The 23,405-nt window shown below is 49.1% G+C and overlaps 1 protein-coding gene across 1 annotated transcript in view; it reads left to right on the top strand.

The window, feature by feature from the left end:
- The window catches only part of LOC140430255 (mucin-6-like), a 58,138-nt gene extending 45,087 nt beyond the window's left edge, over nucleotides 1-13,051 (top strand). Inside the window, exons 4-6 of the mRNA XM_072517681.1 lie at nucleotides 8,004-8,144; nucleotides 12,719-12,781; nucleotides 12,867-13,051. Of these exons, the coding sequence (XP_072373782.1) occupies nucleotides 8,004-8,144; nucleotides 12,719-12,781; nucleotides 12,867-13,051 (389 nt within the window). The remainder of the gene's footprint in view (nucleotides 1-8,003; nucleotides 8,145-12,718; nucleotides 12,782-12,866) is intronic.
- The last annotated feature ends 10,354 nt before the right edge of the window (nucleotides 13,052-23,405 follow it).

The following is a 23,405-nucleotide window of genomic DNA, read 5'->3' as shown; positions in this document are numbered from 1 at the left end:
GCCAGCGCGCACTGGGCACATTAATCGAGACACGTTTCACCAACTAGGGGGGAGAGGGGTTGCTGGGCAGTGGCACGGACACCACAATACCACACCACTTCACCACCGAACACCTCACCTCCCACACCACCAAACACCCTCACCTCCCACACCACCAAACACCTCACCTCCCACACCACCAAACACCTCACCTCCCACACCACCAAACACCCTCACCTCCCACACCACCAAACACCCTCACCTCCCACACTACCAAACACCCTCACCTCCCACACCACCGACCACCCTCACCTCCCACACCACCAAACACCCTCACCTCCCACACCACCAAACACCCTCACCTCCCACACCACCAAACACCCTCACCTCCCACACCACCAAACACCCTCACCTCCCACACTACCAAACCACCCACATGCACACAGCCTCTGTTATATACATCTGCAGCCCTACGAGCTGAGGGCAGAGGGTTGGCATGACAGCGGGTCAAGTCCATGGGATGGAGGATGGTGACAGCCCGCTCTGCGATGAGCTCTGAGCTCCACGTCATTAGACAATGTCTGACTCATGCCCAAAGTAGCACCTTCCACCTGGGTGATCCCTGCATGCGAACTGGCCACTCCATCACACGGTTCTGTCGAATAGCTGGGCACGGAGTTATGGGGACAGGTGGGGGGGGGGGCTACACGGTCCACCCACTGGGCCTCACTCGTCCACCACCCCTCATCCCCAGTGGCCATCACTGACCGCCCCACACCCACAGCCATCAGATAGCACCAAGGCTGGTTTTAACGGTGCAAACATGTGTTTATTGTGAACAAATACACTCTGTGCCCTAGCCCCTATATGTAGCCCACGTGCCAACTTAACTGGTGTCTAACTTTCTGGCCTTACGGGCCCTACCACTACACCTCTGTGATTCCCCAGATGGTACAGCAGGAGTGGAGGTGGTTTGCTGTGACTCCTGCCCTGCGACGAGGGACCCCGTTGGTGCACGTCTCCGGGCGGCCCGGCCTGGATGGGCCCCGCTGCTCCTCGGACATCCCGGGTGGCGTGGTGCTGCCCTGTTCTGCCCGCTGCCCACCAGATGCAGCAGGGACATAAGGTGGGGGGAGATCGAGGTGCTGCGGAGTTCCGGGATCTCCCCTGCAGGAGTGCCCGGCGCAGGCCCCAGCACAGGCTGCCTGATGGCCCCCGGGCTTCTCTATGGGACGGGGGTGCAAGCGGAGCCATTCCTCGAGCCGCCCCCCCCACCCCACGCCACCTGGCGCTGCCAGTTCTGGAGGCCCGCTCTGGTATCGGCAAGGGTCTGAACGTTCGCTGTCATGGAGCACAAGGAGTGGGCCATCTCCATCTGGGACTGTGCCACCCCCCTGAAGGCCTGTGCCACATCAGCCAGTGAGTGGGCCACCTCCCTCTGTGTCTCGGCGAACATCTGGGCAATGGCGCCGACGCTCTCAGCAAAGGCCTTCTGTGACTGGGCCACGCTGAGGAGCGCCGCTGCAATGTTCAGCTGGCCCCGGCACATGGTTGCCTGTGAGAGGGCAGCTCTGTCATGGGCCTCAGCACCCGCCTGTACAGAATGCCCAAGCCTTGCAGCTGTTAACCCATGTCCAACACTGATGCGCCCATTGCTTCCACCGCGGAAGCCTTCCGTGCGTGTCGGCACCACCCCCTGCTCCTGCACGCGGATTGACTCCTCCAACTGCGTCTGCAGGTGCTGGAAGCTGGCCGTCATCTCCTCCTCTAGTCCCTGGGTCTCTGACTGCACCTGCACTGTGGCTGGGGCAGGATGTTCCAGGAGCCCAGGACCCGTCTGGGCAGCAGCTGGTTCCTGGGGCTGGACTGCCCTCCAACCGTCCGGCCTCTTGACTGCTTCTACCTCCACCTGTTGTACCGGACCGACTGGTGCGCACCAGTGAGTGTCACAGGAGCCTCTTCACTAATTTGCCCAACCGAGGTGATAGTCTCTGAGATGGTGGACAGTGTTGGAGACAGCTGTCCTCTGACCTGAACTCTGTGGTGTCCTGGGTCGTCTCGGGCAGAGGGCTGATGTTCCGGCTGCTCTCCCCATCGGTGCTCGGCTGTCTGGGGAACACCAGCTCTGGCACTGGCTGGGAGCGGTTGGGCTCCGGATGTAAGACTAAGACAGCATGTAGGTTAGACAATGGGACGGGGGTGAGGCGTGAGGTGGTGAGGATTGGGGTGAGGGAGGTTGGCCTGTGGGATGAGGGGAGTTGGGCAGTGGGGTGAGGGATGTTGTGCTGTGGGGTCACGGGAGTTGGGCTGTGAGGTGAGGGGGGTTGGGATGTGGGTGGTGAGGGTTGGGCTGAGGGTGGTTGGGGTGTGGGGTGAGGGTGGTTGGCCTGTGGGGTGAGGGAGGTTGGGGTGTGGGGTGAGGGTGGTTGGCCTGTGGGTGAGGGATGTTGGGCTGTGGGGTGAGGGGGTTGGGCTGTGGTGAGTTGGGGTGGGCACACATTTGCTGTGAGGACCCGCAACTAGGCCCAGGGTTTCACTGCTTGCCCGCCGCCGTCCACCGCATCGGCGAACTCCCTCTCCTCCGGACCGCCAACAATGTCTAGTGCCAACTGCTCGGGCACGGTGAGGCAACGCAGGTCTGGTGGCCCCCCCTCCGGTCTTCTCCTGCTCCTGGCGGTTGTGCGCGGCATTCACCTGGGGGACGGGGGGGGCAACACACAAACAGCAATGGGGTTAGACTGGCGCATGCAGATCAGGGGTTGGGTATCTGATGGCATCAGGGCCAGGGCACCCAGCCATTCGGCTGGCATGGATGCAACCATGTCCATGTGGGTCAGGGTGGGGGTCCGGCCGTTCCCCCTGGATTTTGGGGTGTAGGGTGCTTGGTGCCAGGTGCACAGTGCTGGGTACTCACCCTGGCCACCCTGAGGAGGTTGTGCAGTTTTTTCCTGCACTGGTCTTCAGCCTGGGCCACCACCCCGATGACGTTGACGGTGGCTCCCACCTCCATCCAGGCACGGCGAACTATGGCACCTGGTGACCTCCATCCCAGCCTGGGGTACAGCACCAGCCTCCTCTCCTCCACGGCGTCCAGAAGGGTCTCGAGTTCGGCGTCCTGGAACCGCGGCGCTGCTCTCCTTGCAGCCATGTTGGGTGCGGCGCTTATGTGTGGGAGGGGGAGAATGGGATATGTGCAGCCGCAGCGGGGAGTCAATCACGGAACCGGCGAATCGGCCGCAGTTCCGCGAACAGAGTGTTGAGTTTCCCGATACGCCCGAGTCAGCTCCTTGGAGCGGTTGAATCGCTGCACCTGTGGACCCTATCACGCCGTCGTGAAACTCCACCGTTTTCACGATGGCGACAACACTTAGTCTCAAGAATGCAGAATTCAGCCCAATACTGTCTACTAATATATGTGACAATAATATATCAAATCAAAGTCAGACTTCCACTGGGACTGCTCCCTCGTGACACCCTGGTTCACAATTTGTCACCCTCAACCCTTCATCCCCATCCCATGGCAACTTCCCATGCAATTGCAGAATGTGCAACACCTGCGCCTTTACTTCTCCCTTCTCATTATTCAAGGGCCGAAACAGTCCTTTAAGGTGAAAAAGCATTTCACTTGCGCTTCTTTCAATTTGATCGACTGTATTCGCTGCTCACAGTGCTGTTTCCTGTACATTATAGAGTCATAGAGGTTTACAGCATGGAAACAGGCCCTTCGGCCCAACTTGTCCATGCCGTTGAGGAGACTAAATGCAGACCTGGTGACCGCTTTGCAGAACACCTTTACTCCGTCCACAAGCTTCCGATTGTCTGCCATTTCAACTCACCATCTTGCTCACATACCCACATGCCCATACTTGGCTTGCTGCAATGTTCCAGTGAGGCCCGGTGAAAATGGAGGAACAACACCTCTTCCTCCGATTAGGAATTAGGCCTTCTGGACTTAACATTGAGTTCAACAACTTTAGACTGTGACCATTCCCCTCCATCATTACCCCCTTTTTTGTCTTTTGTTTCCTTTGTTTGTCCCCTTGACTCCTTTTCAGTTTTTCATTCCTTGGTTTGTCCCAGTGCAAATAACCCCCTCCCCACGGGTCCATCTGTCACTTGTTTTTTTCAGCTTTTCTTGAACTGAGCACTGATCTTTGTTCTCCTATTGACACATTCTTACCTTTAAACCGCTATCGAAACTTCTTTGGTCTTTATTGCTACCTTTAGCACCCCTTTGTGTTTTGTCCATGGCATTTTTGTCGATCACTACATTGCTCTGATCGATCCCCAACCTTCTATTCTGCCCGACCTCCTCCACCCCCTCTCCATTTCTTTAATTCATTTTGATTCTACCCCTCCTCAGTCCTGAACAAGTGTCATATTGGACTTGAAACATTAACTCTGTTTCTCTCTCCACAGATGCTGCCTGATCATGAGTTTATCCAACATTTTCTTTGTTTTTTTTGTAGCCTATTTAGGGCAATTGCACTAATAAGGTTAGAAAGGCTTCAATAAGGAGACAATTTTTATTTTTTTTCTCTTCAGGGGTTGAGGTCTTTTATCTAATGTTGGGATATTCCAGGACCTTTCTAGACATGCACAACCAATCATACTCCATATCCTGAAATGGAAAAAACTGTTGTAGGGTGTGGTAGCATCCCCCAGTCTTGCATCTCCTTTACCGTTTATTTGGGCTGCAAATCGTCTGCATCAGCAGCACCCCCCCCCCCCCCCCCCCCCAGCCCACAATGCTGTCAGCAAATCCACCTCCCACCCTACACTGGGGCCCTTTCAGTGGACTCCCACTGTAATTACACTGAATTACATTATCATCATAGATTGTCATAGAATCCCTACTGTCGTGCTGGGTGTTCCGATACACAAACGAACCAATACGGTTGTAGATGGTACAACTCTGTTTTATTATTCTGTACAATAATAACTATTAACTTCTGGCTGAGGTTCGTGCTTCACCAGCTAACCTGTGGACCCAGCCTTAGCACTATCTTAGAGAGGCACTCAGCACATGGTGTATGTCTGAGTGGCACGCTGTGAGCTCTGTGCTCTGAGATATCTCCTGGTAGAATCAGCGGGAACTGTGGTGTTCCCTGTTTTATAGTGCGTGTGCTCTCACTGGTGATTGGCTGCGATGTTGTGTGTGTGTTGGTTGGCCCATCTACCTGTCCATCAGTTTGTGTGTGTGATTGCACCATGATATGTTAATGTGGATATCATGACATCCCCCTTTTCACAAGGATATGTGCCTACATGGTAATAAATATTGGTGTGTACTGAGCGCATCTGAGTATGTGTGTGCAATATTTACAACATGTACATGAGGCTAAACTATATACATAGGGAGGTGTCAGGTGCAACAGAGCAACGAGGTTGTACCACAAACAAAACAAGTGCAATCATCAAACGACGAGAGAGAACTTCTGGAACGACAAGAAAGAAACATGTTAACATTATTGCACAACAATTCAGTGAGTCCAATGTGCAAACAGGCTCATAAGTCCAGTCTATTAGGTGGGCAACGAATTCGGGATGACCATTAGGATGGCACACCATTCATGCCCGGATTAATGCTGTGCACTGGCATCGGCTGGTGGGTCCTACTTGGGGACATCCGGTTCCTGTTTATTACCGCAACGCGGAAGGGTTCCCGGTCGTCGGTATCACCGGTCTGCACGTCGTCAGGATATGTATGGGGGCTGAATGTCCCTGCGAGGCCGGCGGAATTGTGGAGAGTTGGCAGGTTGAGCTGCTCAACAGCAGGCAGCGTAGTGGCCCATCCTGCCACAGCGGAGGCATTGTCGCGTTTTGGCTGGACATTGCCGCTTTAAGTGTGCGGATCCACAGTTGCCGCACGTCGTGTTGTCATGACGTTCGTTGCACCACCGCGCATGCACGGTGCGGTCCTGCGTAGAGCGCGCCCGCGCATCACGTACCGGCTGTTCGCGTTTTCGTGGAGGACGCAGGTTTCGATGGCGGTGGCTAGGGTGAGGCGCTTTATTTTGAGGAGCTGCTGGCATAGGGTGTCCGAGGTGACCCCAAAAACTATCTGATCCCGAATCATGGAGCCGGAGATGGCCTCATAGCCGCAGGACTGTGCGAGGATACGGAGCTGTGTCAAATAAGATTGAAAAGGCTCATCCTTACCCTGCAGGCGCTGCTGGAAAAGGTACCTCTCGAAGCTCTCATTAACTTCCACGCTGAAGTGTTCCTCAAATTCTAGAAGGACCGTCTTGTACTTTGTCGTGTCGTCGCCTTCCGCGAATGCCAGGGAGTTGTAGATGTGGGTGGCATGTTGCCCCACCATGGAGAGGGGGAGGGCGATCTTCCTGGTGTCCGATGCATTCTCCCTGTCTGTGGCTTCTAGGAAGAGCTGAAAGTGCTGTTTAAACAGCTTCCAGTTGACGCCGAGATTTCCAGCGATTCGGAGCGGCTGCGGCGGGCTGATGGTTTCCATGGCGCAGGATGGCAGATTTCTGAAAAGGTGCAGGTAGGTCTCACAGTCGCTGGCGAGTTTCCAGACCTGGTATCATGTCGTGTCGGGTGTTCCGATACACAAACGAACCAACACGGTTGTAGATGGTACAACTCTGTTTTATTATTCTGTACAATAATAACTGTTAACTTCTGGCTGTGGTTCGTACTTCACCAGCTAACCTGTGGACCCAGCCCTAGCACTATCTTAGTGAGGCACTGAGCACATGGTGTATGTCTGAGTGGCACGCTGTGAGGTCTATGCTCTGAGCTATCTCCTGGTAGAATCAGCGGGAACTGTGGTGTTCCCTGTTTTATAGTGCGTGTGCTCTCACTGGTGATTGGCTGCGATGTTGTGTGTGTGTTGGTTGGTCCGTCTACCTGTCCATCAGTGTGTGTGTGTGTGATTGCACCATGATATGTTAATATGGATATCATGACACCTACAGTGCAGAAGGAAGCCATTCGGCCCATCGAGTCTGCACTGACCCTCCAAATACACTACCTAGGTCCACTCACCTGCTCACCCCGCCATACACCCTTAACCTAACCTGGACACTCAGGGGAAATTTAGCATGGCCAATCCACCTAACCTGCACATCTTTGGACTGTGGGAGGAAACCGGAGCACCCGGAGGAAACCCCCGCAGACACGGGGAAAAAGTGCAGACTCCACACAGTCACCCAAGGCCGGAATTGAACCCAGGTTCTTTGCACTATGAGGCAGCAGTATTAACCACTGTGCCACCCCATATATATTCGATGGACGGGTTTATTAAGCCCAGTAATGTTTTTGTGGGCAAGGCTGAAACAATTGGCATTCATCTTCTGGTAACCCAAAACTAGAATCCACAAGTAGAGGTGTCTCTATGTTCTGTTTTGGGGATACTATTATGTGCTCTGTATAAGATGTGCAGTCTTAAGGCAGCCTTATTTTACCTGGGAAAATACTGTGCTTTATGCCAAATAATGCAATCAGACCAGCAGCCAAATTCCACCACAGGCACAGCTTTGCCAATGGCTGTGCAAGTCGCAGCCACACAACATTATTGAAATAGAATTATTTCAAAGTGCCACTGCGCATATTTTGAGTATCAGCTGAGTAGCAGTGCAAGAATATAAAAAACACATCACAGATGCACAGTCCCATACAGTGCCTTTCAAAGATCAATTCCTCATCTTGAATCATTTTAGTCTTCATTTCAGTAGTTTGCCTACTCACCTCTAAACTTACTACTCTCCACCAAATAAATTAGTTTACCTCTATTCATGGCTGCCCACTCAACCTTGAACATACCCATGCACAAACACATCCCTGCATATATGTCTCAGACACAAACATAACCCATTTACAAATGTGTACAGTACACAAATATTCAGAAAAACAACTTGCACACAAACACACCTTGCAAACAAAAATATACACAGCACAATAAAAGAGATGGTATAGAAGAAAACCAGATACCAATAATAATTATGCTAATATTTTGATGTAATTTATGGACCCTATATTTGATGCACTGTTATTTCTTTCAGCCGTGTACTGTGACTACTACAACACCCATCCAACAAAGAATAATAACTCTGACTTTACTGAGAATGGTGATTATCCAAGTCATTATCAGCCATGTTCATGTCCTGATAACTTGTGGGCGTTCCCCAAGAACAATATAGAAGGTGAGTGGAGATGGCAGCATTATGGACTAGTGATCCAGCGGTCCAAAGTAATGGTCTGGAGACATGAGTTCAAATCCCAGCATGGCAGCTGTGGAAATTCAATTCAATTGATTAATAAATCTGGAATGAAATGCTAAATTCATAAATAATTATCATAAAACTACTGCATTGTTTTAATAACACATCTGGTTCAATAATTCCCTTAAAGGCCCTTCATAGGTCACCACCTTTACATGGTGGAGAGCCTTGTGTGTTCCGATGATCCCTTGAGTGATGGCGGCGGGAACTCCTTGCTCCTGATAGGGTCACCCATGGTAGCAAGGTCAGCAAGAGGTGCCAGACAAAGTGCAATCCAAAATTTCCTCGATGGCAGAACGGACAGGAGGTCTGTGCATCTAACTGACTGAAAATATATAAAAAGGCTGCAGTAGCAAGATGGTCCCTGTCACAGTGCTTTGCTATATCACCGAAGTCTGACCACTAACCTGTCAAGATCATGTGGACAATGAAAGTGCCCCCAAAAGCCAACATTAAACAATGCAATGGACAGAATTCTACCAGGACCCATTTTCCAAGTCCTCTGCCGAGGGAGAATTGGCAATGGGACAGAGCTATGAATCTGGAAATCCCGAGTCAAGAACCTTCACATGGGTGATAGATGAGTGAAGGTCATGGGACACCTATGTTGGGACAGAGGTGTATTTGGGCAGCAGCATCTGTGACTGAACAGTCCTCTTCTGGATACTCTCTGCTCACCTCAGAAGGGAGGGCTAGAAAAGGTGCCCTAAAAATAGGCTGTCACACTGTCTCCAGGCTGGGGAACCCCACGCTGCTGTGGTCAAAGAAAGAAAACTGTAAATTTTGCATTTTTGAATATAGAACACTCATGGATAATCTCCAGAATGACCACCAGAAGGAAGAATTTCAATTGTATTGCTTGAATTGTCAATACTCCAAATGGCATTGCTGCCCTTATTTAGACCCACCTTCCTAGGGAGGCGCAGCTGAAGGAACAAGCAGGAGAGCACACCTTCTATTGGGAAGAAAAGAGTGATAGCCACCCTTGTGTCCACGGAGTTAGTTTTAACATACTAAATAAGATCTTGGATTTACTGCCAGAACTCTTCAATTGTATAAATGAAAGCTCATGAAACTTAATCTACAGCTGAATCATAATAAATGTGCCACCATCATCAGTACTTATGCCCTGCCCCTTGACTCTGATGAAGACGAGAAGTGGGAAGTGCACCCATCTCCAGCTCCTCAGAAACCGCGTTAGGGAACTGGAGCTGGAGCTGGATGAACTTTGGATCATTCGGGAAGTAGAGGTGGTCATAGATAGTAGCTTCAGGTATGTAGTTACTCCGAAGAATCAAGATAGATGGGTGATGGTGAGAGGGGCTGGGAGGAAGCAGTCAGTACAGGGATCCCCTGTGGTCGTTCCCCTCAGTAACAAGTATACCGTTTTGGATACTGTTGAGGGGGACGACCTACCAGGGGTAAGCCATGGTGAACGGATCTCCAGCACTGAGTCCGTCCCTGTGGCTCAGAAGGGAAGGAGGGAGAGCAGGAGAGCAATAGTTATTGGGGACTCGATAGTTAGAGGGACAGATAGACGGTTCTGTGGCAGCGAAAGAGACTCACGGATGGTATGTTGCCTCCCGGGTGCCAGGGTTCGTGACGTCTCGGACCGTGTTTTCAGAATCCTTAAAGGGGAGGAGGAGCAGTCATAAGTCGTGGTACACATCGGTAACAGCGACATAGGTAGGAGAAGGGACGAGAATTTTAAACAGGAATTTAGGGAGTTAGGGTGGAAGATGAGAGCCAGGACAAACCATGATGTCATCTCTGGTTTGTTGCTGGTGCCACATGCTAGTGAGGTGAGGAACAAGGAGAGAGTGCAGATAAACACGTGGCTGCAGGGATGGTGTAGGAGGGAGGGTTTCAGTTACGTGGACAATTGAAGCACATTCTGGGGAAGGAGGGACCTGTACAGACAGGACGGTTTGCACCTGAACCAGAGGGGCACCAATATCCTGGGAGGGAAATTTGCTACGGCTCTTCGGGGGGGTTTAAACTAATTTATCAATGGCTGGGAAAACAAGGTGGAGTCTAGAAGCCAGTGTCGAGAGTAGTGAGTTACTGAGGACGGTATCAAGGTCGCACGAGTGTACCGGCAGACAGAAAGGTGGGTTGAAGTGTGTCTACTTCAATACAAGGAGCATCCGGAATAAGGTGGGTGAACTTGGGAGCGTGGATTGGTACTTGGGACTACGATGTTGTGGCCATTACAGAGAATTAGTTAGAACAGGGACAGGAATGATTGTTGGACGTTCCGGGGTATAGAGTAGGGAAGGTGGTAAAAGAGGTGGAGGAGTAGCATTGTTAATCAAGGAGAGTTTAACGGCTGCAGAAAGGCAGTTTGAAGGGAATCTGCCTACTCCACACGGACAGTGACCCAGAGCCAGGATCGAACCTGGGACCTCGGCGCCGTGAGACAGCAGTGCTAACCACTGCGCCACCGTGCTGCTTGGGCACAAACCATTCATCACCTGTGGACTTGATGGAACCATTTGTTGTATGGAATGCAGTTCTTCATCAAACACTTCAGCTAATATCTCTCCAGCCGCTATCTGTATAGGCCATTAGGCTCATTTAAATATGGATTCGTGGATTTTTCCAGTGCTCGGGACCTAATAGCCTCACCTGGGAGACCTCGCCAGGGCGTTGCTTTGTACAGATCCACAGAAACAACCTGAAAAATCAGGGGCCCTCAGCAATTCCATAGTGGGATGTCCTCATTTAGGTGGGATAGGAGGATGGGGTAAAGCCCATGTTTGTGGGGGGTAACATTACCCGTATGTGGGGGACCCTCAAGGTGATTTAGAGATCATGGCCCCCTTTCAAAATGGTAGCCCGAGTTCTGAGGTGCCGGTCTCGCCAAGTTCAGCTCTAAGCGTGGGCCACACCGAGAGAAACTCCCTAAGGCCCAAGAAAATGACTACGAACGCAATCTACCAGCCGACCGATAGATCCTGGGACAGACCACCCCTGGGATTCCCGACGGCTGTTACGCCGTGCGATATGTAACTAGATCTCATGAGGCGTTCCAATTTGGATCCCACTTAGTCGTGATGACACCGGATCGAATGGCCACCCAGCTCTCTCGGCCTTCCCGAGGAGATCTCAGCTGGGCACCATTCAGCATTGGTCCCCATAAACAAGGACCAGGCAGAACGGCACTTGTGGGTTCTCCCAGGCGAACGGAGGCATTTGGGTGGTCCGCCTCTGGCCAGGGAGGTACCCTGTCACTGCTGGTGCCACCTTGGCACTGCCAGCCTGGCATCCTGGCAATGCCATGATGGCAGGGCCAGTCAGGCACTGCCAGGGTGCCCAAGTGGCACTGTTATACTGGCACGGGCACTGCCAGGGTGAAAGGCTGGAATTTTGCTCATGCTGTGGATCGGGTTTTGGGATGCTATGCCCATGTGAGGTGGAGTATGGGGGACCTGAGGAAGCCCTTTTCGGTGGGTTCAGGGGTTCTGCGGTCGCGTCAGGGGGTTGAACAATCAGGGTGGCATTTAAAAATGGCGGAGCTCCTCAGTGCAGGAAATGATGCTAAAGTGCGGCGTCAGGGAGGCGTTCTTTGCTGGGCCCGAAATAGCAACAGAGTACCGTTAGATAGTGGGGTCCGACCCCACTAATCCTGCCCAGAACGGACATTGATTTTTTTGTGGGGTTATATTGTGCCGTAAGCGTGGGTGAATACTGGTGTGGATCTCACCCAAAAAGCCAGAGAGAAACATCCAGCCCCTTCCCGTACCAGCCTCCCCGAACAGGTGCCAGAATGTGGCGACTAGGGGCTTTTCACAGTAACTTCATTTGAAGCCTACTTGTGACGATAAGCGATTTTCATTTCATTTCAAACTTGCCTAAAATGAGAAATAATTTGGTTGAATTCCACCCAATATCACGGTAGCATTGCGGATCTGAGTGTTCTTAGTATGATAATAACACAGTACTATTACAAATCTGAACATTCTTAGTGTGATAGGCTCTGAACATAACACAGCATGATATGGGTTACTAAGCCTCTGTTCTTGCAACCATTATTTGCCGTTTCACTTTGGTGAGCAGGATGCGGTTTGTTTTGTAAATATATCCTTGATAACTGCCGATCTTTTTCTTGACTAGCATAGTGTTTTCATCATTATATGTAAAGAAAAATAAATAACCTTAAACTCTTCCTTCTCTACCGAAAAGTTTTGTTCCCTCAAGTGTTTCCATTAGTTCTTCGTATTTAACTGAACTATTTTAACTCACTCAGTGAGTTACACGTTTGTGTTACAACAATGAGTAATGGAAAACATATGGATCCAAATTATTTTATCCTGGCGTGTTAATGGTCATCTCAGAGTAGAAACGTCAATGAATGATGTCAGGAGACTGTTAAAATGGTGGTGTATTCCTTCCCTGCTTCAACTGTTGTTTTATTGATTATAATCTATTATTAAAAAGGAAAGCATTTGACATTACTGTGTACCTTGGATTATTTTGAATCTTTGCGTTAACAGGTTGCTATAGGTGTGCCATGAACGAGTACTATGATGATCACTTGCAGGCATGTGTATCCTGTGGTAAGCAATTGTATTTACACTATAAAATATTCCGATATGCAATATCATTGAGTTGATTAAAACCATGCAGAGCTGATCCATACAGATTTGGAAATTCTAAAACATGAATCAGTTAAATCCAGTTCAGGTGTTAAGTGTACTACAATTGCCTTCAATTTTCCTGAATTAAGAAAAAGAGAAATTGGGCAGGGGTTTAGTTTACTCTCGACGACTCCTGGTGGAAAACTGCATATGTTGAATGAGGTATCAAGCTTGGCTGCAGTTAAATAACTTGTGAGTAACTTGGTAAGGTTTGAGTCTATTATTGAGGATGAGATTGCGGATTACTGAGAAGTGCATGGTAAAATAGGACTGAGTCAACACAGGTTAGTCAAGGGGAAGTCATGCCTGACAAATCTCTTTGAGGAGGTAACAAGGAAGTTAGACAAAGGGAAACCAGTGAAGTTGATCTATTTGGATTTCCAGAAGGCCTTTGACAAGATGCCGTACAGGAGGCTGCGAATAAGATAAGAGCCCATGGTGTCAGGGGCAAGGTACTGGCATGGATAGAGGATTGGCTGACTGGCAAAGTGAGAGAGTGGGGATAAAGGGGTCCTTTTTAGGATAGCAGTTGGTGACTAGTAGTGTTCCACAGGGGTTAGTGTGGGGACCACAGCTATTCACTATAGACATTAATGACCTCGAAAAAGGAACTGAGGGCATTGTTGCTACGTTTGCAGATGATACAAAGATATGTAGAGGAACAGGATGTGTTGAAGAAGCAGGGACGCTGCAGAAGGACCTGGACAGACTAGGAGAGTGGGCCAAGAAGTGGCAGATGGGATACAATATGGAAAAACATGAGATAATGCACTGTGGTAGGAAAATAGGGGCACAGACTATTTTCTAAACAGGGAAAGACTTTGGAAACCAGAAGCCAAAAGGAACTTAGGAGTCCCAGTTCAGGACGGGTAGTGGCTTGTGATGGATAGAAAGCTGGTTAGCAGACAGGAAGAGAACATTTGAAATAAATGGGTCTTTTTCTCATTGGCAGGCAGTGACTAGTAGGGTACCACAGGGCTATGTGCTAGGACCCCAAATGTTCACATTATATGGGCAGCACGGTAGCACAAGTGGATAGCACTGTGGCTTCACAGCGGCAGGGTCCCAGGTTCGATTCCCCACTGGGTCACTGTCTGTGCAGAGTCTGCACGTTCTCCCCGTGTCTGCGTGGGTTTCCTCCGGGTGCTCCGGTTTCCTCCCACAGTCCAATGACGTGCAGGTTAGGTGCATTGGCCATGATAAATTGCCCTTCGTGTCCAAAAAGGTCAGATGGGGTTATTGGGTTACGGGGATAGGGTGGAAGTGAGGGCTTAATGTGGGTCGGTGCAGACTCGATGGGCCGAATGACCGCCTTCTGCACTGTATGTTCTATCTTCTATCTTCTATATATTAATAATTTGGACAAGGGAACTAAATATCCTTGGCAGGATTCTCTCAACCCACGTTGGGTCGGAGAATCGCCGGGCCGGGCACGATTCGCACGATGCCTCCCCGACGCCGGTCTGCCGATTCTCTGGTGACCGTAGAAAAGGCACCGGCGTGGTCGACGCGACGCGGGTCGAGGGTCGCTCTATGCAGCTCCCCGGGCGATTCTCCACCCGGGATGGGCCGAGTGGCCGCCCAATAAAATTCAAATCCCACCGGCGCCGTTCACATCTATTCTTACCCACGGGACCTCGGCATCCAACCTGTCTGGGGCGGCCTGGTTGGGGGGGGTAGGGTGGAGGTGGGGTCCGACCCCGGGGGGGAAGGGGGAAGAGGGGAGGCAGGAGGAGGGGGGTGGGAGGTGGGGTCCGACACCGGGGGGGGCCTCCACCTCCACCGTGGCCTGGCTCACAATCGGCGGGCCGGCCTCTTGTGGTGGGGGCATCTTTTGCTCTGTGCCGGCCCCTGTAGCCTTACGCCATGTTGCGCCAGGGGCGGCGCGGAGAAGGGAGCTACCACGCATGCACACCTTCGTGCCGGTCGCAGTGCGCATGCGCAGACCCATTTGACGTCGGTATCATCAGCTGGAGCGGCGTGGGTTGCTCCAGTGCTGTGCTGGCACCCTGCAGGGCAGAGGATCGCTACACATAGTGTTCCGATGATGCCGTCGCTAAACCTCCAGTTTTTACAACGACGTCAACACTCTGCCTTCAGATGGGTGAACCCCGTCCATTATCTCCAAATTTGCAGATGATATAAAGTTGAGTGGGAGGGTGAGCTGTGAGGTGGATGTAGAGGTGCTTCAGCAGGATTTGGGCAGGCTGAGTGAGTGGGTACATGCATGGCAGGTGCAGTCAAATATGGATAAATGTGAGGTTATCCACTCTGGTAACAAAAAATAGGAAGGCAGATTATTATTTGAATGGGTGTAAATTGAGAGAGGTGGATACTCAGTGTAACCTTGGTGTCCTCGTGTATCAGACGCTGGAAGTACGCATGCAGGTACATCAGGCAGTAAAGAAGGCAAATGCTATGTTGCCCTTCACAGCGAGGAGATTTTAGTATAGGAATAAAGATGTTTTACTGAAATTGTATAGGGCAGTGAAGAGGCCGCACCTGGAAGATTGTGTACAGTTTAGGTGTCCTTATCTGAGGAAGGATGTTCTTGCTATGGAGGGAGTGCAGCAAAGGTTTACCAGGTTGATTCCTGGGATGGCGGGACTGTCATATGAGGAGAGATTAAATTGGTTAGGATTATATTCATTGGAGTTTAGAAGAGTGCGAGCAGATCTCATTGAAACAAAATTCTAACTGGATTAGACAGGATAGATTCAGAAAGAATGCCCCAGCCACATTTGGGGTGAGGGAGTCCAGAACTAGGGATCATAGTTTGAGGATAAGGGGTAAACCTTTTAGGACTGAGGCGTGGAGAAATTTCTTCACCCAGAGAGTGGGGACCGTGTGGAATTCGCTATCACAGAAAGTAGTTGAGGCCAAATCATTGTGTAATTTCAAAAAGAAATTAGATATAGCTCTTGAGGCTAAAGGGATCAAGGGATATGGGGGGAAAGCGGGGTCAGGGTATTGAACTTGATGATCATCCATGATCATAATGAATAGCGAAGCAGGCTCAAAGGTCTGAATGGCCTCCGCTTGCTTCTATTTTCTATCTTTCTATGTTATCGGGAGAAGACAGGAGAAGGGGATGAGAAACATATCAGCCATGATGGAATGGCAGAGCGGGCTCGATGGGCCCAATGAGTTCATTCTGCTCCTATGTGTTATTGTCTGTGTGGACCCACACACTGATTAGCAGCTTGTCGAGTTGTCAGTGTTTCAGTGTATATGTGATTTCACAAGGAAAGACGATTTCCTCACTATATTGTTAACTGTCTTCGAAATCAGATTAGTTGGAAGCAGGTCTGGAAACTGAGCCAACCAATCAGAATTTACTTTCTTCCACTAATGGTTGTGCAGAAAACTTAAATAAGTTTTCAAATGAACTGATAGTCTTTGAATGATGGTTAAAACATACTCAGATGCCATTCAAAGTCAACCTTGCACTCCTTTCAAGAAGATTCACTGAAACAATAGTACAGTCTGTATCTATCATAAGTCCAGTCGTTAGTCAGCCATTCACAGATTCTCAGTCTCTTCATGGGCGGGATTCTCCGATAATGGGGCTCAGTGTTGACGGCGTCGTAAATACCGGAGCGTTTTACGACGGCGTTAACGGGTCCCATAGTCCACCAATTCAGCGGCCAGCAAGGGGCCAGCACAGGCGCCATGATAAGCGCCCGGGGGAGCGGCCTGTGATCGGCGTCCGCTACTCGGTCACATCATTGTTGCAATGCCACGGTGCCTTAAAAAACGCATCCTCCACACACGGCCGTCGCAGGGAAGAAGGCCGCCCACCGTGCAGCGTCAAGGTTCCAGGATGGCGAGTTGGACATGTTCCTGGATGCCGTGGACCAGAGGAGGTGGGCTCTGTATCCCGGACCCGGCTGTAGGACCTCAGGTGCCACCGTTCGCCGTTTGCGGATGGAGGTGGGCCTGTCAGCGCCGTCGGGCTAGTTGCCAGGACAGGCGACCAGTGCCGAAAAAAGCTGCACGATGTACTCAGGGCAGCCAGGGTGAGTACCCGGCACTGTGCCCCTGGCACCAACCCCCATACCCCCACACATGTGACACTGCCCCCCCCCCCCCCCGGCCGGGGGGCGGTCCAACCCCTGCCCAGGTCCACATAGTTGCACCCACCCATGCCAGCCTCATTGGCCGGGTGCCCTGTGCACCTATGCCAGCATAGACCCAATCGCTGGGCTGCATATGTCGGACCGCCTAACAGTGTTGATGTTTGTGTGCCCCCCCAGGAGACATCTGCCCATAACCACAGGGAGTGGGAGAAAACTGGAGAGGGAGCACCTGAATTGCATCCCTCACCGTGCACGAGCAGAGGGCACTGGACCTTGCTGGCGGACCCGAGCACCGGGAGGCTGTCGATGCCGAGGTCGGAGGTGCGCCACCAATTAAGACCCCTCTTCCCGGCTGCGTCCCCTCACCCCACCCCCTCACCCCTGTCCGCCTGTCTAACCATACATGCTGTCTTGTGTCTTAAAGGACCATCCAGCGATGGTCGCGGCCCATCCAGCGTTCCCTGCCCCCAGTCAGTGCCAGGGCCGGTGGCCCCCAAGGACGCAAGCACTGACGGGGAGGGCAGCCATCTCAGCAGCTTTGCACCCGACACGAGCCAGGAGATGGAAACGCAGGGGAAGGACACACAGGGCACGGACACACAGGGGACGGACACACAGGGGACGGACACACAGGGGACGGACACACAGGGGACGGACACACAGGGGACGGACACACAGGGGACGGACACACAGGGGACGGACACACAGAGGACGGACACACAGAGGACAGGAACACAGGGGGCGGTGACACAGGGATCAGGAACGCACCACGAAATGACACAGGAGACCCCAGACTTTGGCTGTGATGAGGACATAGACTTTCCATCACCCTATATCATCACATAGACTATCACCTTGGTTGGTCTCTTTAGTGATGAGGCTTCTGGGACACTTACTGGTGAGCACCACACAGCCGTTCCGGTACAGCAGGTGAAGGTAGGAGCAGCCGAGGGGCCGGGCGGTCGTAGGGGAGCCCGGTCCCAGCAACCAGCTGCCGCCAGATGGGTCCCGGGTTCCTGAATTTCCACACCCACCCATAGACCCGGTGCAGTCAGAGACCCAGGGACGAGCGAAGGCGATGGAGGCCGGCTTCCAGCAACTGCAGACGCAGGTGGAGGAGTGCATTCGCGTGCAGGAGCAGGGAGTGGTGCCGGTCACGTGACCCACAACTTTTAATAAATTGTGGTATGGGGAGCACACGGCCCACTCTACAGGTGTGGTACAGAGAAATGGAAAAGTATTTTTTTTAAAGCAAAACAATGTTTATTCTATGAACTCAAGTTAACCTTTTTAAAACATTCAGTGAACACTTGAGCAACCATCAATTCAAATACAACCCCCAAAGAATACAGCACTAAGTAATTCTTACTTTCCTTTTTACATCCATGAGACTTAAAACAAATTTTTTTAACAGAAGCACCTCAGGTTTAAATTCACTACTGAGAACAGTTACCATGTTGAAATCAACAAATGGTCATTCATAAGCTTGCAGAGATTCACACACATCCTGCTGTGATAGCAGCTTCTCCAAAACTAAAAATGAAACCAAACCCAACCTGCAGCAAAAAGCCTAAAACGAAAGTAAAAAGCTGACAGACAGCCCAGCTCCACCCACTCTCTGACATCACTGCAGTAATAAAAACCCAATTCTTAAAGGGACTCTCACATGACACCAGCCCCCAAGAAAAAAAATAAACCATCAACTTCAAGATGGTTTCATTTTTCATCTTTTCACTACCCTTTAAGAAATGCACACAGTAAATATACTTTTTTGTTTCAAAAAGACAACACACGCACACAGGTATAATAATATAGTCCATTTTTTTTCTTCTTCCTCCAACTGAAATCCTTCTCGATTAACAGTCTTGTGATATGGTACGAATTAAGTAATGGCATGATGGGAAAACTGGTCAATGGGAAGACTGGTCAAAAGGTTTGATACTATACAAGAAAGGCTGAAACTACTCATTCCAGCTCCCCAGGCCCAGGTAAAGAATGCTGCCCTAACCATTTTCAGAGTTGTATGGCCGTAGGCCAACTCTGCATAACTTGAAGTCTGAAAAGATCAGCGAAGGTCGAGCCATTCCAAAACACCGGACCTCGGCAACTCCTGATAAAACTAACTCGTCATAACCCAGGGCCGTAGGAATTTAAAACAACGATAAGTTCAGGAAGAAACAAGTCTATTCTGACCTTTCAATGTTCCCTCCGAGGTCTAAATAATGGTATGAGTGATATGACCAAACATGGTCTGGTCTTTGCTTCCGTTTGTATTTCCGATCAAACTCCTGACCATACTGTTGTCACCTAATCTTGAGAAAGTTAATGTATAAATATTGAGCTAATTCTCCGCGAAAAGCGCGGAACTTGTGAAAGACTGAGCAGTTTTGTTACTTCAAGTTTCAGCCATTACTGCAAGAAGTTGTTTTCGAAAATAAAGCTTGTTATTCTGTCTTAACGAGTGTGTTGAATTTTTCTACCACAGAAGCGGGAAAATATTGACTTTGACAGTCTCTTTGAACAAGAAGGTCTCTGCACGATCCATCCATTTCTCTATGCCTCGGCATTTCTCTTTAAAGTCAGATACTTTAGTTCAATCTGATCACAGAGTCCATTGTAATTCTCCAACACAGGAGCATTGGTTATCACAGCTTTCAGGCTGTCATATGCCTGTTGAAAGTCCGCTGTCCAATGAAATTGTCGACATTTCTTCAGCAAGTCTATCAGTGGAGCAACCACGCGACAAAACGTTTTCACAAATGTTCGATCAAATCCACTCATGCCAAGAAATCGCATTATTTCCCTTGCGGGTATCGGAAACTCCTCAGTAACTGTTGGTTTCATAGCCCGTGTGAACATTCGACCCTGTCCGATTGTATGGCCAAGGAAAGTGACTTGGGCTTTTCCAAATTCACTTTTGGCGAGGTTTATCACCAAACCCGCCTCCTGAAGTCAATCGAATAGCTCCATCAGATGTTTCAAATGTTCTTTCCATGTCTGACTGAAAATTACCAGATTGTCGATGTGCACCGCACAATTGGGTAATCCTAAAACAACTTTGTTCGTTAACCGTTGAAATGTGGCTGGGGCGTTTTTCATGCCAAACGGCATAACGTTGAATTGGTATATACCATCTGTAGTCACAAAAGCTGAAATCTCCTTCGCCCTTTCGGATAAAGGTACCTGCCAGTAACCTTTAAGTAAATCCAGTTTTGAAATAGAAGCTGATTGTCCGACTTTCTCAATGCAATCTCCAAACGTGGGATAGGATAAGAGTCCGTTCTTGTAATTGCATTAACCTTTCTATAGTCCACACACAACCGTTGGGTACCGTCTGGTTTAGATACCATCACTATGGGTGAGCTCCATTAGCTGCAACCCACTTCAATTATGCCATTTTTAAGCATACTATCAATCTCTTTATTAACTTGTGCTAATTTTAAAGGGTTAAGTCTACATGGATGTTGTTTGATTGGAACAGCATTTCCCACATCTATATCATGTACAGCCATTTTAGTACTTCCCAATTTATCTCCACAAACTTGCCCATGTGATATCAATAACTCTTTCAGGTCAGTTCGTTTTTCCTCTGGAAGGTAACTCAACAATTTATCCCAATTTTTAAGAATATCCTCGTTTTCGAATTTAATTTGAGGTATGTCAAATTCACAGTCATCTGGATTTGATTCATCACTTTGAGTTAGAATCATTAAAACCTCCTCCTTTTTCTCTCCTTCCTTTTCAAAGTACCTTTTAAGCATATTCACATGACACACTCGGTGAGTCTTCCTTCACCACATCAGCCTTCCCAGTGCCTTTCTTCAACCACCAACACTGTGACTTTGCATGGCCTAGTTTATTACAGTGAAAACATTTGAAATGTTTCATTTCTTTTCCAACGTCCTGGATTTCCTTTTTAGTCTGAGGTATACTCTCTTTATTGTCTCCCATCAGATCACCTTTACCTTTACCACTTGAGTATTTCTCATGTCCCCAGTTTCTATCCCTCACAGGATGTAACTGATGTCGGAAACCAAGCTTTGATTTATGAATTAATTCATAATCATCTGCCATTTCTGCTGCTAATCTCGCAGTTTTAACCCTCTGCTCTTCCACATGAATTCTCACTACATCAGGAATTGAATTTTAGGGGCGGCATGAGACACAGTGGATAGCACTGGGACTGTGGCGCTGAGGACCCGGGTTCGAATCCCGGCCCTGGGTCACTGCCTGTGTGGAGTTTGCACATTCTCCCCATGTCTGCGTGGGTTTTGCCCCCACAACCCAAAGATGTGCAGGTAAGGTGGATTGGCCCCTTAATTAAAAATAATAATAATTGGGTACTCTAAATTTCTTTTTAAAAAAAGAATTGAATTTTTAACATCCTCCAAAAGTATAATTTCTCCGAGAGCTTCATACGTTTGGTCTATTTTCAAAGCCCTTATCCACCTATCAAAATTACTCTGTTTGAGCCTTTCAAACTCCATGTATGTTTGACCAAATTCTTTCCTTAAATTACTAAACCTTTGTCTGTAAGCTTCAGGCACTAGTTCATATGCACCTAAGATGGATTCTCACCTCCTCATACGTCCCAGATACCTCCTCCAGTAGTGATGCAAACACAAGCCCTACCTACCAGCTTTGTTTGAATCAGTAATACCCACATGTCCTGTGGCCATTTCATTTGTTTAGCTACCTTCTCAAATGAAATGAAAAAGGCTTCTACCTCCTTCTCTTCAAACGTTGGCAATGCTTGGACATATTTAAATAGATCCACACCAAGCCTTCGATTTTGACGCTCTTTCTCACTATCCTCATCACTATCATCCAACTGTACGTTTCCCTTTAAGTCTGCCAATTTTAACAGACTTTCATGTTTCACGGCCATTTTCTGAAGTTCAAACTCTCTCTCTTTATCTTTTTCCCTGATTTGTATCTCCCTTTCTCTTTCTTTTTGTTCTGCTGGGGCTATTCTTTCTTTTCTCCTTTCTTTTTTCTCCTTTTCTTTTTCCTCTCTCTCTCTTTCTTTTTCCTCTCCGTCTCTTTCTCTTTCTTTTTCTGCGCTCTCTCTTTCTTTTTCCTCTCTTTTGAACTCAAGCTTCTTTAATTCTTTCCCATGTTCCATTTGTTTAATTTGTAACTGAATTTTATTGCCATTTCGAATGAGTCAAACTGTATCTCAGGCAACTTTAAATGCTTAGCCACTGCCATTATTACCTCCCCTTTTCGCATTTTGTCAGGTAATGTGAACTGCAATGTTTTTGCCAAATCTAACTGTCTGCTTTTAGTCTCTGCCCGTAAGGTACTTCATGTGACCTTCTTCACCCCCCAAAACATCAGAGCCTCTGAAAGAGCCATTGTCCGCAACACAGTCCTCACTTAAATTTGAATACCACACCTGAAAAGCAACCGCAATATGCTCACCCCTCACTGTCTTTAAGTTCACTGAGCCAATCCAATCGATAGACTTTTATCCCACTCGAGCCCCCAATTTGTTATGGGCCAGGGTTTAATGAACCCCAAAGTGTATCATGGAGTTCACCTGACCCATAACTTTTAATAGATTGTGGTATGGGGAGCACAAGGCCCACTCTACGGGTGTCGTACAGCAGAAATGGAAAAGTATTTTTTAAAGCAAAACAATGTTTATTCTATGATCTCAAGTTAACCTTTTAAAAATATACAGTGAACATCTTAGCAACCATCAATCCAAATACAACTCCCAAAGAATACAGCACTAATTAATCCTTGCGCTTTCCTTTTAACATCCATCATACTTAAATCAAAACGTTTTAACAGAAGCACCTCAGGTTTAAATTCACTACTGAGAACAGTTACCACATTGAAATCAGCAAATGGACACTCATAAGCTTGCAGAGATTCACACACATCCTGCTGTGATTGCAGCTTCTCCAAAACTAAAATGAAACCAAACCCACCCTGCAGCAAAAAGCCTGAAGCGAAAGTAAAAAGCTGACAGACAGCCCAGCTCCACCCACTCTCTGACATCACTGCAGTAATAAAGACCCATTTCTTAAAGGTACTCTCACGACAGATATTTATATACACACCCATTTATAAACACCCATTTCTTAAAGGTACTCTCACATGACACTAGTCACAGGACCGGAGTCTCAGCAGTCCACCTCCAGTCCTGCTGTACCGTCTGGGGAACCACCGAGATGCAGTGAGGCCAAACAGTTAGCCACCTAGTAAGTTGGCATGGGTGCAGGGCACAGCTTAGTTATAGGGGCTATGGCAAATGTATATAACCTTTGTAATTAAACACATTGAATCACCGATGAAAGCTGCCTCTGCTCTGTCCGATGCTTGCGGGAGAGGGGCGGGAACTGAGTGCCACTGTAGGTGAGGGGTGATGGAGCGTTGTGCCCTGGTGGGTGTTACATGCCACCCCGGACATCCACGCCCCCGCCCCCAGCGAAATTACAGGGCCATGTGATGCA

Source organism: Scyliorhinus torazame, chromosome 10 (genome assembly GCF_047496885.1).
Source record: "Scyliorhinus torazame isolate Kashiwa2021f chromosome 10, sScyTor2.1, whole genome shotgun sequence".
NCBI lineage: Eukaryota > Metazoa > Chordata > Chondrichthyes > Carcharhiniformes > Scyliorhinidae > Scyliorhinus > Scyliorhinus torazame.
The sequence above is the reverse complement of the archived record's forward strand: the minus strand, read 5'-3'. Positions and strand labels throughout refer to the sequence as shown.